Raw genomic sequence first — 15912 nt, 5'->3', positions numbered from 1 at the left:
GGCCTCGAACATGAGAACATCAATACTTTAGCAGTAGTGTCAACAATTAGCATCAGTAATAATTGTTTATGGAAATTTTCCCTTGATTCATGTGTCACGTTCACATGACATACACAATTCCAATATACTAAGACCACCGCTAACGGACAGAGTCAATAGCTAAAATGCAGATAATGCAGAATGAAGAGTGGCAGTCCCGACTGTAAACATTCGATAGCTGCAGGTCGCTGTAGCGAGTACGTTCTAATGACGCATGTCACTATATTTTTATTCACATTATTATCATTGGTTTATTACGTGCAAGTTTGTCATGGAATATACGCGGAGTAATATCATCATCATTGGTTTTATTTGCAATTTTATCAGTTCAATACACCACAAAAATGCGATACAATGAAAAGATAGGAAGGTGTCGAAGCGACTTGAAGTAGTCTATAGAATCAGACACCCAACTTGGCCTGGCGATGTAACAGCTAGGAGGCATGCACACTGAATGAAAGAAAAGAAGATAGTATAGAAAAAGGAAGCGACAAGAAATAGGGCGGCATGTCATGGGAAGCGAGATCGATAGGTCAGTCGTGGTCCAGTAATCTTGAGGATTGACAGTTTTACTGGAAGCCCCCCAACAGAAGATGCCATATTGTAACTTCGACTGGATTAAGGATTTAAAGAGTATCAGAAGAACCCAGGCTGGCACGAAGTGGCTAAGGCTGTAGAACAGGCCGCACTTCGGTGATAGGGACTGAATATGACTCTTCCGGGACATGTCCGAGTCCAGTAAAACCCCGCGATATTTGGCATTTTCCGTGTTGGAAACGGGCTGACCAGCGATGTTATCGGTTAGGTTATTTTTCGAATTTACTGTCAGCAATTGGGACTTCGAGGCCTTAATGCAAAGGTTATTTTGGGCCGTCCACTCATGCTCTTTGGGCATTTGGTCACTAGTCAGGGCATCCAGCTCTGCCGTCGAAGATGTGGAGGAAAGAAGGTGAGTATCGTCAGCGAACAGACTGGTGATCAATGAGGAGGTATAAAAAATGTCGTTGACATATAAGGTGAAGAGGACCGTTCCAAGTACTGAGCCTTGGGGTACACTACAGGTCACCAGGTGATGAGAGGACAAGGTGTTTGAGATTGCAATCATTTGTTTGCGTCTAGTGAGAGGTAACTTTTCGTGAGCTCAAGTTGTGGGCCCCGAAGTCCGTAACGCGCCAATTTCGAGATTCACATTCCACAGTGTGGGGGACGGATCGACAATTTCTCTGGTTAAGTTCAGTTTAAAATTATAATTTCATCATTTCAAAACACTACAAGACTGCGATACAATGAAAAGATAGGAAGATATCCATGGACATCTAGAAACTAGATAGATATCCTTGAAGGTATCGAAACGACTTGGAGTAGTCTTTCAGATCAGACACAAACCGTGGCCTAGGACCCTAGGCGATGTAGGAGGAGGTATATGCACATTGCACACTGAATGAAAATTAAAATAAGTTAATATAATAGGACAAGCGACAAAATGAGGTGGCATGTGACGATAGGCGAGATAGATATGATACATGACTCGGAGTAATGACTCGAGTACAAGTTGAGTCAATTCACAAATTGCCTCGAGTCATCGAGTCAACGAAAAATTGCCATGCCATTACAACCCTGTCCACGGATGAATTGACGTGATGAATCGACGAATCTCTGTGATTAGTGAATGCACTAACTCTATGGTAGTAGAAGTAGCCAATGGGCTGTAGCGGTAGTGGCCTCTGTATAAATTTCAATTGTATCTTTACAAAGCGACTAACTAGCGTACTCGCCGTCGAGCCACCGCCATTAGATCAGCTCGAATCCAGACAATCAGACAAACACCCGTCAAAATAATCATAAATTTGATTGGAGATGACGATCTGATCCATGAATGAATTTGGTCAATAATGTTGGTGATTGCATACTTCGATATTAATTTTTATTCCTCTCTCGTCTCTCAGCCCCAGTGATGACATTTATTTTCATCATCATTGGTTTATTAGCAATTTTATCAGTTCAATACCCCACAAAAAATGCGATACAATGAAAAGAAAGGAAGATGTCGAAGCGACTAGGAGTTGTCTATGGAATTGCTGGACACCCACCTTGGCCTAGGCGATGTAAAGAGGAGGCATGCACACTGAATGAAAGTAAAGAAGATAGTATAGAAAAGGAAGCGACAAGAAATAGGGCGGCATGTCATGGGAAGCGAGATCGATAGGTCAGTCGTGGTCCGGTAATCTTGAGGATGGACTGTATTTATTTAGTAGTAATTGCTTGTATTTCGACTTGAATGTGGACATGGACATGCTCGTCGCCTTCCGGATGGCCGGCGGGATACTGTTCCACACATCAGGTCCGGCATATTTGATAGAGCGATGATCTTTTCGGTCGATCATATGATATTTGGACGACGTGCACGCGCGTGTGTTGTACCTGCTGTGCGCTTTTGATTCAGAGGTAAAAAAGTCATTGAAGAATTCGGGGCAACGACCGCAGTGAAACTGATACATAAACTTGGCGATTTCTAGTTTCCGCATATCTTCTATTTTTAGGACGCCGAATCTCTTCAGCAGCGACTTATTGGATGGGCAGCCAGGCCCCTTTGGGGCCCTAGCTATGATTCGGAGTACTTTATGCTATCGGAAGAGCTGACGGAGGTATATGCCTATGTCTTCGAACATTTAGGACGCGTAGTTATATTAATTATATATCTTCGAGCGTTGTCATTGTTATTACGGTTGCATTCAAAACAAATGATCATGTAAAACACTCTGTTGGAAATAATTTTTAAACAGTGTTTTAAACCAAGGCATTTAAAAATAGAATGTGTTTTTTCAGTTGTGTATTTATGCCATAATTGTATAAATATTTTCCCAAAAGCATGTTTTATGAGCCTACCACCCAATATAGTCGACGTATACGATATGGGATATGGTTGGAACCCGCGAAATGTCGGCCGCAGAAATGCTGCATGACGATGTAATCCTGGTTAAAGATATTTTTGGTCGTTATATATGACAGGGATGGAAGCCTATTTTGTCAAAGGAGCTTATTTACTCTATATTTTCTATTGTCAATGTCAATCCACTATGACGTCTCAATTGAATACTCGTGACGTCATTTTATTAAAAAACACATCAATAAAAAACATGCTTCAAACAAGGGCCTTTTGTTTTAACCATGTTTGTTTTAAATTGATTTTTGTTTTAAATGAAATTGTTACTAATTCGTTAGTCGCGTATGGGTATATTGTTATATACGACCTCACGCCAAGATTGTCGCTCTATAATCGCTACATAGTCGAAATATATTGGAATCGCCCAAACGTAACAGACTAAACTAAAAGAGAAAATTCTATCATGAAACGCACGCTATTCCAAATTAGCAATTCTTTCGCTTAATTCGAACACCGAATAATCCAGACAATTACTTTATTCGGCTGAAATGCCCTGGAACGTAACGTGGTACAAATGCAATTCTGCGTCGGACACAGGCTCGCAATTATTATCGTTATATTAGGACACAATAAACATTAATTCGTTCCTTTGAACCAGGGGTAGGCCTACTTTTAATTCCGTGGGCGTAGAAGTATAATTATGCGGTCGTTTACACGTAGCCTAACTCAATTAACATGTGTTGGCGGTCGTCAACATGCTGTTTGAATTTACGAATTGGCCCTCAAATTTAAGCTTTTTTGGCGTCACCTCTGTATGGTACCGGCGGCGTCGATGACAGTAATAAGAAGAAACTGGGCGTCCTTATGCCCTCGTTTCTGGCTAACCATATATTTTAATCGATCTAGGCTGCAGAAAAGGTACGAGTGCATTTTCCTTCTGCGTACGATTGAATGGAACAATGGACATTTGGACAATTTCTATGCTGAGAACATTGTATAGCGTAAGAAGACTCGACTGCGATAGATGCCGTGACGATTTCGAGCTCAGATATACAGACACCATTTTTTGTATCGAGACCGCGGCAATTCCAAAGTTGCTCCCTAATTTCATCGAGTTAAGATCTTTAAGATCAGACACCCACCTTGGTGGCCTAGGTTAGGGTTACCATATTTTTTGAAGCAAATTCCGGGCACTGTTTAGCGCCCACTAGCGGATTTTAAAATGAGGTGTAGCACATTATCCGTCAATATGACGTCACACTAGCCACGCATTGCCCACCGACTGTATAATACTCAAGAATGGAGTGTAACATAGGTCATGAATTGTGCCATATGTAATGTGATCTCTGTTGATTGCTACTTGCTAGGGTCTACAATAGATTTCTTCACGGGCCGGATGAAATCGTCTGGTGGGCTGTGTCTGGCCTGTCGGGATTGTGTTTGACAGCCCTGCTGCTATACTGTTTGGTCAGTGTGGCTATATCTGGTTGTGTGTTTAATCACGTCCTAAACAACATTTTTCTGTCCCATCCGCCCAAAAAGTACTGATCTAGGGCCCACCATAGGGTAGTCGATGAAACTTGTTGGGCACTTAGTATATGCAATTGGTTATTAAATTTTATGTGTGAATTCTGTCAATAATATTGATTATTCCATGTATTAGGCTACTATAAAATGCACCAGCAGGTTTCGCCGGTGTTTTCCAACTATTTATGGTCGCGGCCTCATTTCCAACCTGAAAATGTTCCGTGGCAATAAAGCGCAAAACTTGATAAGCTGATTACTAAAAAAAAATTCAGCTTGCCCAAACTTACTCGCGGCCTAGGAAGCTGATTACGTCCAACATCATCGCGATCCCCAGATAAAGGCAAACGACCCCAAGATCTGGAACCACTGACTGTGACTGAAGCATCCAATCGGCCTTAACCAACTCTAGGAATACCCCGTTAGCTTATGATTGCAATTACAATCAAACTTATTTCAGTAAATGATGGTTATTTATATTTATTTTGATAGCAGGTTTCGGTGAGGGTGGTGCATGGTGCCCATATACTAATATCATTATACTTTGTATTAACTCGTGCGCGGCGCGAAGGAGGATTTTGAATAGCATAAATCAGCTTGAAAATTGTATTGTTTATGTTGATTTATGAAAAACTTTTGAGCCTGCTTCAAGCCTTCAAAATTCCGGACATTTAGGCATATTTTAGAAATTCCTCCCGGACGCAGACTTTTCAGTGAAATTACGGACATGTCCGGGAAATTCCGGACGTATGGCAACCCTAGCCTAGGTGAAGTGAAGAAGAGGCATGCACACTGAATGAAAAGTAATGCATAGAATATAAGAAGCAAAAGCGTCAAGATGAGGCGGCATGTGACGGAAGGCGAGTTCGATTTTAGGTCGTTGTCCGGTAATCTTGAAGGCTGGCTAGTATTCCTTTAGAATAAATTGCTTGTATTTCGTCTTGAATGCGGACATGCTCGACGACTGTCGGATAGCCGCCGAGATGCTGTTCCACAATTGGGGTCCGCCATACTTGATAAAGCAATGCATTTGGTTGCATTTTGTGATATGACGATAAGGGGTGCGCGAAATTTTTCACCATAGTGTACTATATGGTGTCGACACAAGCAAATCTCACGGCTCAGTGAAATTGTATCACGTCACAATTTCGATTTGGTTACAGGCAATTTGACGGTCATTTTTGACCGGCTTGCCGAGCATTAAATTTGGTAAAACGGGTATCAATAGAAAGCTGACTCTGCACTGATTACGAAAATATAAATTTTACTCCGCTTGCGGCCCAGGAACCCCCACGAATTATTCGAATTATTCGAATTATTCATTGTTATGGAGGTTGGCATTGGGACGCAACAATGCTTTTTGGACCTTTTTCTCTTAAGCTACTCTCTCGTTTCGCCAGACAGCATTGTTGCGTCATGAGCTATTCTCTCGTTTCGCCAGACAGCATTGTTGCGTCCCAATGCCAATCTCCGTAACAATGAAAAATTCGAGGCTGATTGTGGGAGTTCTAGTGCGACGAGCGGAATAAAATTTATATTTTCGTAATCAGTGCAGAGTCAACTTTCGATTGATACTCGTTTTACCAAATTTAATGCTCGGCAAGCCGGTCAAAAATGACCGTCAAATTGCCTGTAGCCAAATGGAAATTGTGACGTGATACAATTTCACTGAGCCGTGAGATTTGATTGTGTCGACACCATATCGGACACTATGTTTTCAGCATGGAAAACTGAATGGCACCTGCCGCTATGATATCTTCTGGCCGGAAATGTAGATCACATATTGTGGCTCTTAGAAACACCATAAATGGTCCATAAAATAATAATTGCATGATGCCAGTAACAACGTATCGGTCACTGGTTTGCGCTTAATACATATAAATACCCAGCTTTGATATCATACCGGCATGCACTAGCCTGGCGGAACACCTCCCATACCATTTACAGATCATAATGTGTCACAACAGAAAAGGAATTCCGTAACTCACGATTCTCTATCAAGCTGACTGAATATATTATCTCTTTTATCCGTAGAATCACGCATGGACAATATAAAACAACGTAGTTGCGATCGGTGCTGCGTTTCCTGTTCGTCCTTTGCGAGATCCACCCTGTAAATGACAAAGAGTGCTGAATTACTATTTGTTTCGGCTTATAGTATTACAACCAGGGACGGCACAATTCTTCGCAGGAATTTCCAATATCCGATAGCTGTAAATAAGTACCAATATAGTTCTGCAAAACATATATATTTATATACATAGTAGGTCAAATGCTACATCCGATCACAGCTAACAAACGAAACTTTGTGGATGCCGAAGTCTCGGCGGTCTCACGGCTCTCGCCATAGTGAGCAAAACACGATTTCGCGCCTGCGCTAATTTGCTCGATGACTTGTCATTCAACCGTATCTGATTGACAGGCCACGCAGTCACCATTCCATCCCATTCAGTTTTCCATGGTTTTCAGTCTTTTCACCATAGTGTCCTATATGGCGTCGACACAAGCAAATCTCACGGCTCAGTGAAATTGTATCACGTCACAATTTCCATTTGGCTACAGGCAATTTGACGGTCACTTTTGACCGGCTTGCCGAGCATTAAATTTGGTAAAACGGGTATCAATCGAAAGCTGACTCTGCACTGATTACGAAAATATAAACTTTATTCCGCTCGTGGCCCTGGAACTCCCACAATCAGCCTCAAATTTTTCATTGTTATGGAGATTAGCATTGGGACGCAACAATGCTGTCTGGCGAAACGAGAGAGAAGCTCATGACGCAACAATGCTGTCTGGCGAAACGAGAGTGTCGCTCAAGAGAAAAAGGTCCAAAAAGCATTGTTGCGTCCCAATGCCAACCTCCATAACAATGAAAAATTCGAGGCTGACTGTGGGGGTTCCAGGGCCGCAAGCGGAATAAAATTTATATTTTCGTCATCAGTGCAGAGTCAGCTTTCGATTGATACCCGTTTTACCAAATTTAATGCTCGGCAAGCTGGTCAAAAATGACCGTCAAATTGCCTGTAGCCAAATGGAAATTGTGACGTGATACAATTTCACTGAGCCGTGAGATTTGCTTGTGTCGACACCATATAGGACACTATGTTTTCACTATCATAAAGGGGGGCGTGTCTAAAAAGTTCGAGAACCTCTGCTCCAGTTGACCTGTGCGACAAACAGCCGCTGCCGCCCGTCCAACTTGCCTCCGCGAATTTGTAATCTCTAGAATTATGTTCCTATTCATGGCAATACGAAAGATCCAACCATAGCCTTTATAATGGCTATAATCCAACTGCAGTTAACTATAACCTTTACACTTTTTTTCGAAAGGCGACGGAGGAGAACCACAGATTATGTATACCTTATGGCTTATACGTATCTATCCGGCACTATTCGGTTGCTGACGTTGCAAACTCCGATTCCTGAAGCCGATAATCGTAGCGATCCTTTTCTCGGGTGATCTGGCGAGCGTGACCCACGTGCACTTTGGTTGGACGTTGCAGACAGTATTTAGTTGAACTACACCTACAGTAAACGTTCTGCGAGATGTCAGGAACATTATATACATTTCCTAATAGCTTTCGATCGAATAAGATCCTCGTCGCTGCCGAATACAGCGGCCATAAGGTAACTGTAGATCCAGCTTTCGTGGTTGGAGAAACGGACAAGTCCGAAGCGTTCTTGAAGAAATTTCCCTTTGGAAAGGTATTTTAGACGATCGTATTGAATAAATAGAAGTCAACATGTATATCAAAATACGACAATAATGTTTCGATGCTTTCAGGTACCAGCATATGAATCAGGAGATATCAGACTATTTGAAACAAATGCTATTGCGTATTATGTAGGCAATGCTCAAACGCGAGGAGCTGATAAAGAAGCTGAGGTAATGATACTCCTACTTCACTTGAAAAGTGATTGTTCCTATTTTAATGGAAAGCCAATATCTTGCTGATTACGACAATTTATTTTTTATCCAGCCAGTATAGCCTAGAATGGGTTGTAATAAACCCAACAAATCGCCTTGGGAGTTGTTTGAACATACCTGTTAATTGTTATTGTGTATAGTTTCTTATATCATGGAAAAAATAATGATATGGTGAAGAGTTTAGAGAAGAGGTGTCTATGGAGTTGTCACGGTTGCTACTTAAGTATAGAAATTGAAGTAGGAGTGTAGCTGTGAATTTCTACTATATTGCTCAAATAGAAGTAGCAATTTACAAAATATATATCAGAATGGAAAATCAAACTACTCCGTGAAGGTTTGAATGGTAATCTGGACAAAGAATGCTTTGAAAAATTAGATTTTGTTTCCAGGAAGCTTGCATGCCTTTGAAATTGAGATATATCTTGGTGACTATCGTAAAATAACCTTTTGCACGTTAAATAGATGATGATATCCAGTTTACGTCAAACACACGCTATTTAATGAGTTTTTCACGACAGTTCCATTCATAAGAGATGGAACTTCTCGTAGCTATAAGTCCTACTTTTCAAAAGTAAAAAGTTCTACCTAAAAACTCAAGTGGTGAGTAATTATAGTATATTAGTAGAATCTCTGAAAAAGTTAAAGTACTACGCCATGCTAAATAGCCACCTTGAATGTAAATTGACGGTTGCTATCCCCAAAGTATCAATTATACTAAAAATACTATATGATCTACAATCAGCAGGGATAACTTTTGCGATTGATATAGGTTACTAGCAGTGAATCTGACTACCTCTGTTCCAAATAAGAGATTGAAGTTGTGTACATAACAACATGTAACCCGTTACATCCATTTTGCTATTGTTAACACTTGTTTACTCATTACTGGATTGGAAAATTAATGACAATGATAGTGCCATTAATACTGTGTCTAATATGATATCAAGTGAACTGTAATGCCTCTAATGCTGCCCATCTTTGTTCTGAATATTCCAGGTATTGCAATGGATATCGTTCGCCGACAATGTCGTTCAGCCTGCCGCCTGCACATGGGTCTATCCTACAATGGGCATCATGCAGTTTAACAAACAGGTACGGCAAGGAATACTTCATTTTATGTTCCAACCTGTGCCGATTTTAGGTGGCTATCACAGTGAGCTGTCCATGATATTCAGTTAGTAGATTTTTGGTCCAAGAGCATGTTGTAAAAATTTGCTCCGATTCAATCTTGTTATCTAGGCCCTTGAGTAATTATTATCAGTTACATTTGAGAGAAATTTCAAGTAACCAAAATATACTATTTTGCATTAAAAATCGATTGCTTTGGAAAAGAACGAATATTAAACGTTTTAGGATTGCCTTGGCTACATTGATACAGTAATCGCCCCATGTCTGGTCTATAATTCAATACAGATAACATGTGCATTGTGCAAGACTGGGGTCTATTGAATGACTTGGGCGATGTTGAGTGTTAAATTGGCTCTTCACCGTGTTGCCTGCACCGGCCATAGATTTAACTACGGACATCTTTGTAAATTGTTTTCGATCACATTTCGGCAGAATACTGAAAAGGCAAAATCTGACTTGAAAGCTGCCCTCACGACGTTAAACACTTACTTGTCTACGAGGACGTTCCTTGTCGGCGAACGCGTGACCCAGGCCGATATCACCCTTGCTTGCACATTTTGCATGCTTTACGAGCACGTTATGGAGCCGGCGTTCCGTGACGCCTACGGAAATGTCAACAGGTGGGGCGAAATCTGTTAGACGCCTTCCTCATTTGAATAACAGAAGGAAGGCATCTGTGTCATCTTGTGTTCGGCAAATTGGATGTTTACAATCAGAGGTGATATAGTAGTCTGTGCTGGTACGTGAATAGAAAAAGTCGGTACTGTAAATTTCTACTCGATGAGAAGTAGAAGCTCGGTTTATAGTTGAATAATATATTCTTTGAGATTAACACAAATGTTTTTAGCCGATACTCGTCGGGGCCAATGGTTGCCAACAAGTATAGATCAGAAAAGGATTACTAGTTCCTGACGGTTACCCTTGACAAGTGTCGGCCATAAATATTTGGCCGTGTTTCAATACGAATGCATTTTCAATTGTATATTGAAACTCTGTACATCCAAGAGTCTGTTGTGAAGTGGAAGTATAAATGTCCGATACCTATCCAAACAAACTAAAATGGAGTAAGTAGTTTCAAAAAGTATACGACGCAGAGCGCTGTACGTTTTTAGCGGTAAGAGGTGACTATTTGAGAAATTGCAGGTCAAATAAAAAAAAGCTGGGTTGTAACCAAGTCACGAGGTTCCAAGTCGCTATTCAATCTCACTTTTTATAGCTTTAGCTCGAGTCAAGTGGATTAATTTTCTATTTATCACAGAGTCAAGTCCAAGTCATTGTGTTCACTGTTCAGTGTCGAGTTCAAGTCGTGTTCAACCCGCTTTTTTCAACTATGTTCGGGTGGTATGGAATAGCTCGCATTTATAATATAGTAATTTTTGTCACCTATTTTTCAAGTACCAGCACTGATTGACGAAATACCAAGAATGTGGAACTTAACTATTATAATGTAAGGCCAGTCTTGAACGTCCTAGTCTCGAGTCATTACAACCCTGAGAAAATGACTAATGACTCAATTATGAGTTATGTGAAGCCATCTAAAAAATAATATTCGAGTTACTACGATACAGGGGCTAACTTGCCTGTTCTTTTCGTTTCTGACAATTTTAACAGTTTAGCAGTTATCAAAAAAAGGAATGGGAGTAGTCTGTACTTTGTTAGCTGCTTGTAACTCGCGTTGGTCCAAACCTTGCTGACGACTGTGTCATCGACGGTATATCATGTCCTGTATTGTGTTCTAAAATGGTTTTGTAATTCCCTGTATATCGTTTTTTGCAGATGGTTTGTCACGTTAGTCAATCAGCCGGAATTCAAATCTGTTCTCGGCGAGGTGAAACTCTGCAGCAAGATGGCGCAATTCGACAAGAAAAAATTTGACGAGATCCACGGAAAAGGTATTTTCGCTACACTCGATTTTTTTCACTCCCTTTATCGACTTCTCCCATTGTAGCGGGCGGTAAGAAAGGAGGCGAGGATAAGAAAGGCAAAGGTCAACAAACGGGGGCCGGAGACAGTAAACCCAAACCTAAAAGCGAGCCGAAAGCGGAAGAGCAGCCCGCTCAGACAAAGCGTAAGGACCTCTATGAGATTCCTTTACATATCTTGTGTCCCCTGTCTGCAATTGCATACTACTGCTACTGCGCGTAGGCTGTACTATGACAGCATAGCACAACCAACCCGTTATAGAGTTAGTGGTTTTGTGATGAATGTGATGATGAGTTGTAAAAAATATATTTTTCGATTTTGATGTAGACGTAGCAAAACGCATGCTGTTTCATATTTTCATTTTTTTACCATGGTTTTGGTTAATCTTGTTTGATGTTCGATCCTCATTGTCACATTTCTCAACTGGCCTCGAGATGCCGGTATTCTGTAACTTGTGAAAATGGTGGGTTGCAGCCCGTGTCTTGTGCATTTGATGGCTTATTCACTACCCAAATCGAAGAGGCTTATGTCCATTTTTTCAAATTTTGAGATCCATATTTTAGATTTACGAAAATGAAGTTTTCTGTAAAATCTTCATTTTTATCGGCCGTGTCATGTCTAACATGGTATTTTTTCTCGTGATGCTGACACACTCATTTTTTTTGAGGAATGCCATCGGTTTGTATTTGCTCGCAAAATATTGTACCAGTATCGCTACCAGTTCAGGAACATGTATGCTCGATGTCATGGTGAGTGACATAGGCGCCGAACACTAATTTTCCTTAGATATGCGTGTTCGATGATGTCACAAAGGAATGACGTCATAATGTGACGGAATTGATAATTAGGGTTTATATAGCATCGATTCATGAGGGTTAAGTGCATGCATAAATGCCGATTATACAATCTCCTCGTGTTAACGAACTTGTGCGTATAAGCTTGTCAGGGAGTCCGGAAGCCCTGTCAATTAGCGTGATCGCTAGCGAACAATTAAATACGCCGCTTATCAACGTGTCTTGCGTAACTTCGGCGATGATTTCCGCAAGGCAAAATGTCCGAGTTGTTATGGAATCTGTTCTATAATGGCACCGATTTCAGGTTGTTGAAACCCGTCTCGTCTTTTACAACTCAAGCCTTGACAAACATCTTATGATGGTTATGTTTAAGTATTAGCGGAATTCAATTACGCATGCACGGCGCACGCACAATCGCACATGTCTGCGGACATTCGATGTCATCCAGTCTGGCGTTAAGGTGACCGCTAATCAGCATACACCTGACGTCATTGTCTCCAAGCCATATAGAGATAGGAGCCAAGGTATGCTAGGCTCGAGAAGCGATAGTTGGCCAGCGATGATATCTTTCATACCAGGCCTGTTGCAGATGCGATTGTGCAGGCTAGCGATGGTATAGTGCGCACCGGGCCTGCTGCTGATGTGATTGTTCAAACAAGTGAACCTAGGCCGATACATGCCTAGGTATGCGTGGCATACCTTGCATACGCAGGTTCGGCGGCTATGCATGGTGATACAGGTATTGGACACTTATGGCCGTTCAGCGTACGCGGATTTTAGTTATTGTCGCTCGTTTTATTGTCTGATTATTCGTGTCGTATTTTTTTTGTGATAGCCAAGAAAGATCCATGGGCGGGACTGCCGGAAACCACGTTTGATATGGACGCTTTCAAAAGAGAATATTCCAACGACAAAAGTACTGGCCATCTACAATCAATCAAATATTTCTGGGAACATTTTGATAAAGAAAAGTATTCCCTCTGGACTTGTAAGTGTTACTGATCTTTTTTCTGGCAGGTGCTGTACTGTCATACTCGATGTACACAATTTCACAGAATACCTTGATAAATTCCGTGCAAGTCTCTTGAATGCCAGTTCGGTTGACTAAGCTAGTATGGAAACATTTTCCTCACTGCTCGTTTTAGATGGATCAATTATGTAATATTCGAAAACTGAGTTTGTATTGTCTTGTTTTTTGTTGCAATATTCAATAGATCACCTTAACCTGTACCCTATACTATACCCGTTTTGTACCTGAGAATTTAGATAAAGGATCTTAGTCGGACCAGGGAATTTGTTGATTTGCCCCGCACAAGTTTTTGATGATGAAGCTAATTATCGCTTTTATCGGTATCGGCTCAGCAATCTGATATTGGTCGGTCTCTCATGTCAATCTTTGTCGCTAATAACTTCTAAGCACCAGAAAGAATGTGCTGTTTTTCACAAACGATGTCACTTCAGTCTTTTCCCGTTTTATTTTTGAGCTTGTGTTTCAGCGACCTACAAGTTTCCCGAAGAGTTTGCCCTCGGATTCATGGCGGGCAATCTCGTCGAGGGCATGCACCAGCGTATTGAAGGCACGAGGAAGCACTGTATGGCCTGGCAACAGATTTACGGCAGGGACAAGAAGCCAAAATACCGGCTCACCGGTCTCTGGTTCTGGCGGGTGAGACTGATCGTTAATTCTTGACTGCCAGGGTTGGGCTGTTCGAAAATAACTTCATTTTCAAATTTACTGACTATGTGATGAAATTGTTCGGTTGACTAAGACGCTGTAGATTAGAGTGTAGAAGCCTAGCTGTTAGAGAAACGTGGGATTTATCAAATGGAAATGGAAAATTTGAAATTGAAAACATTTTATTTATGGTGGGTAATTCTATATTTGATACTGATAAAATTTCCTATAGTAAATGTTGTTTTTCAAATCTGAAATGTTAGACTCACCACGGCAAAACAAATTGAATAGCCATGTTTAATATGATATATGACCTCACGTACATTCATCAGGGACAAGACTTGCTTTTCCTCCGTAACGAGAGCTGGCAGGTCGATTACGAGAGCTTCGATTGGAGGAAACTGGACCCTGGCAGCGACGAGGCAAAGAAAATGGTGGAGTTCTACTTTAACGGGCCCGAGACCGACGGCGAGTACGAGATCAAGGACACCAAGGTCTTCAAATGAGGGGTGTCTTGCTGTGACGGACGTTCCGTAGTGTCTGTTCCTGTGTAACGTGTGGGGCTTTGCCAAATATATATCAACTCGTGGTCGAGTTTGAAAGCGATATTCGCGGGCCTGACTGGCTTTTGATGTGTAGGGATTGGGCTGAAATTATTCAGAGGCTTTAATCAGGGTAGTAATCGAGTTGTAGGCAGGGCTGGAACAGAACTTCATCGGCCACCCCCTCCAAAAAAAACACGTTGATCTTGGGCTCCCACAGGGTGACCAAGACACCCATCTGAATATACGCGTTCGCCGTTACTTTGAGTTGGATTTTTTACTGTTAGTGAGTCGGTTGGTGTCGCGCACTTCGTGAGTAAGATTTGTCACCGTTAGTGAGTCGGTTTGTGTCGCGCGAAAAGTTCTCCGATACATGATTGAATCGGTTAATAATACCGGGAATTGCATATATATCCCCATAAATATTTTTATCCTCTTTGCTCACGTATCTAGATTTACCGGTGGAGCTGACTGAGGTATTGGAAAATGTATAGGGCCAGTATAGGGATGGTGTGAACCTCTGAAATGTTCAGGTTCGTGTGAACGTGAACCTTTTTGAAAGGTTCTGTGTGAATGTGAACCTCATGACGTCACGTGACGTCATATTGCTAATTCCAACCCTACATTTCAGTGAAGTGATAGCCTATATTAATGTAGCCTACACGATGTCTAGCGACGACTCGGGACACATAATGCCACAATTCCGAAGTGCATATTGACGTTTTAAACGTCTCCAAATGTATAAACTGGTACAATCGAATGATATGATAATCCCATGAAATCAATATCTTCCGTCACTTTGCCAACAATTTCGACGACTACTTGCAACGGAATAATAGCTTACGGCTTAACGGTCTAGGCCAGACCGGAAAATGTATTCGGCGTCTGAATATTGCTACGTTGATATTGAGCAGAGTGTAAAACGGATTTCTATACTTGGTACCGACATTACCCCATTAACAAGTTATACAGCAGTAGCCAACACCTCAATCGCACGGATGTGGCTTTTATGGTACAATAAACATATGAAGTCAAGATTGACCCCGCGCGCCTGCCACATTATTTACATCAGACAACGATATCAAATTAATTTCTTGGTTGAATAAGCCTCATTCGCCGACTGCCTACAATCCTACATGTAGTATATATTCGCTGTTGATGTTGTGTATGATTGCGGGTCAAGCTTACAGCAGAGAGTCACTAAATATTCACATACGAAAAGCTGGATATTTCATGCAGACTTTTGTAACAAAGCAAGTAATATTTCTCAGATTGTCAAGGTGCATGCTCGTTTAGTGTTGATTTTTTTACGCATTCAGCGCCATTCACAGAGTGGCCCGCACTTGAATTGCAATAAATTTCAACCAAATATTCGATAATGCAGTGAAAATTGTAATATATGAAAAAGGTTCACAGTGCAGAACCTACCAAGGTTCGTTTGTGAACGTGAACCTCTAAATTTCTGAAGCTCACAC

At 41.3% G+C, this 15912-nt stretch overlaps 1 protein-coding gene and 1 long non-coding RNA gene across 4 annotated transcripts; both read left to right on the top strand.

Annotated features, from left to right (window-relative positions):
* Positions 1-638: 638 nt before the first annotated feature.
* LOC145455806 (uncharacterized) lies at positions 639-5510 on the top strand. Of its 3 annotated transcripts, XR_013920419.1 has the most exons (4): positions 639-988; positions 1056-1108; positions 2580-2684; positions 3830-5510. It is a non-coding gene; the product is annotated as an uncharacterized LOC145455806 (long non-coding RNA). The 3 variants fall into 3 exon arrangements; XR_013920421.1 differs by lacking the exon at positions 1056-1108 and having other exon boundaries at positions 3830-5506; XR_013920420.1 differs by lacking the exon at positions 3830-5510 and having other exon boundaries at positions 2580-3189.
* A 2372-nt stretch (positions 5511-7882) lies between these two features.
* LOC145455776 (elongation factor 1-gamma-like) lies at positions 7883-14501 on the top strand. The gene is made up of 9 exons (XM_080333777.1): positions 7883-8152; positions 8232-8333; positions 9372-9467; positions 9936-10123; positions 11280-11395; positions 11452-11571; positions 13056-13208; positions 13717-13886; positions 14228-14501. The coding sequence occupies exons 1-9, from the start codon at positions 7994-7996 to the stop codon at positions 14399-14401; spliced, it is 1278 nt and encodes a 425-aa protein (XP_080189903.1). The 5' UTR covers positions 7883-7993; the 3' UTR covers positions 14402-14501.
* The last annotated feature ends 1411 nt before the right edge of the window (positions 14502-15912 follow it).

This window comes from Botryllus schlosseri, chromosome 14 (genome assembly GCF_051294905.1).
Source record: "Botryllus schlosseri isolate E-star chromosome 14, Bs_hap1, whole genome shotgun sequence".
NCBI lineage: Eukaryota > Metazoa > Chordata > Ascidiacea > Stolidobranchia > Styelidae > Botryllus > Botryllus schlosseri.
This window is presented reverse-complemented; position numbering and strand designations above follow the sequence as displayed.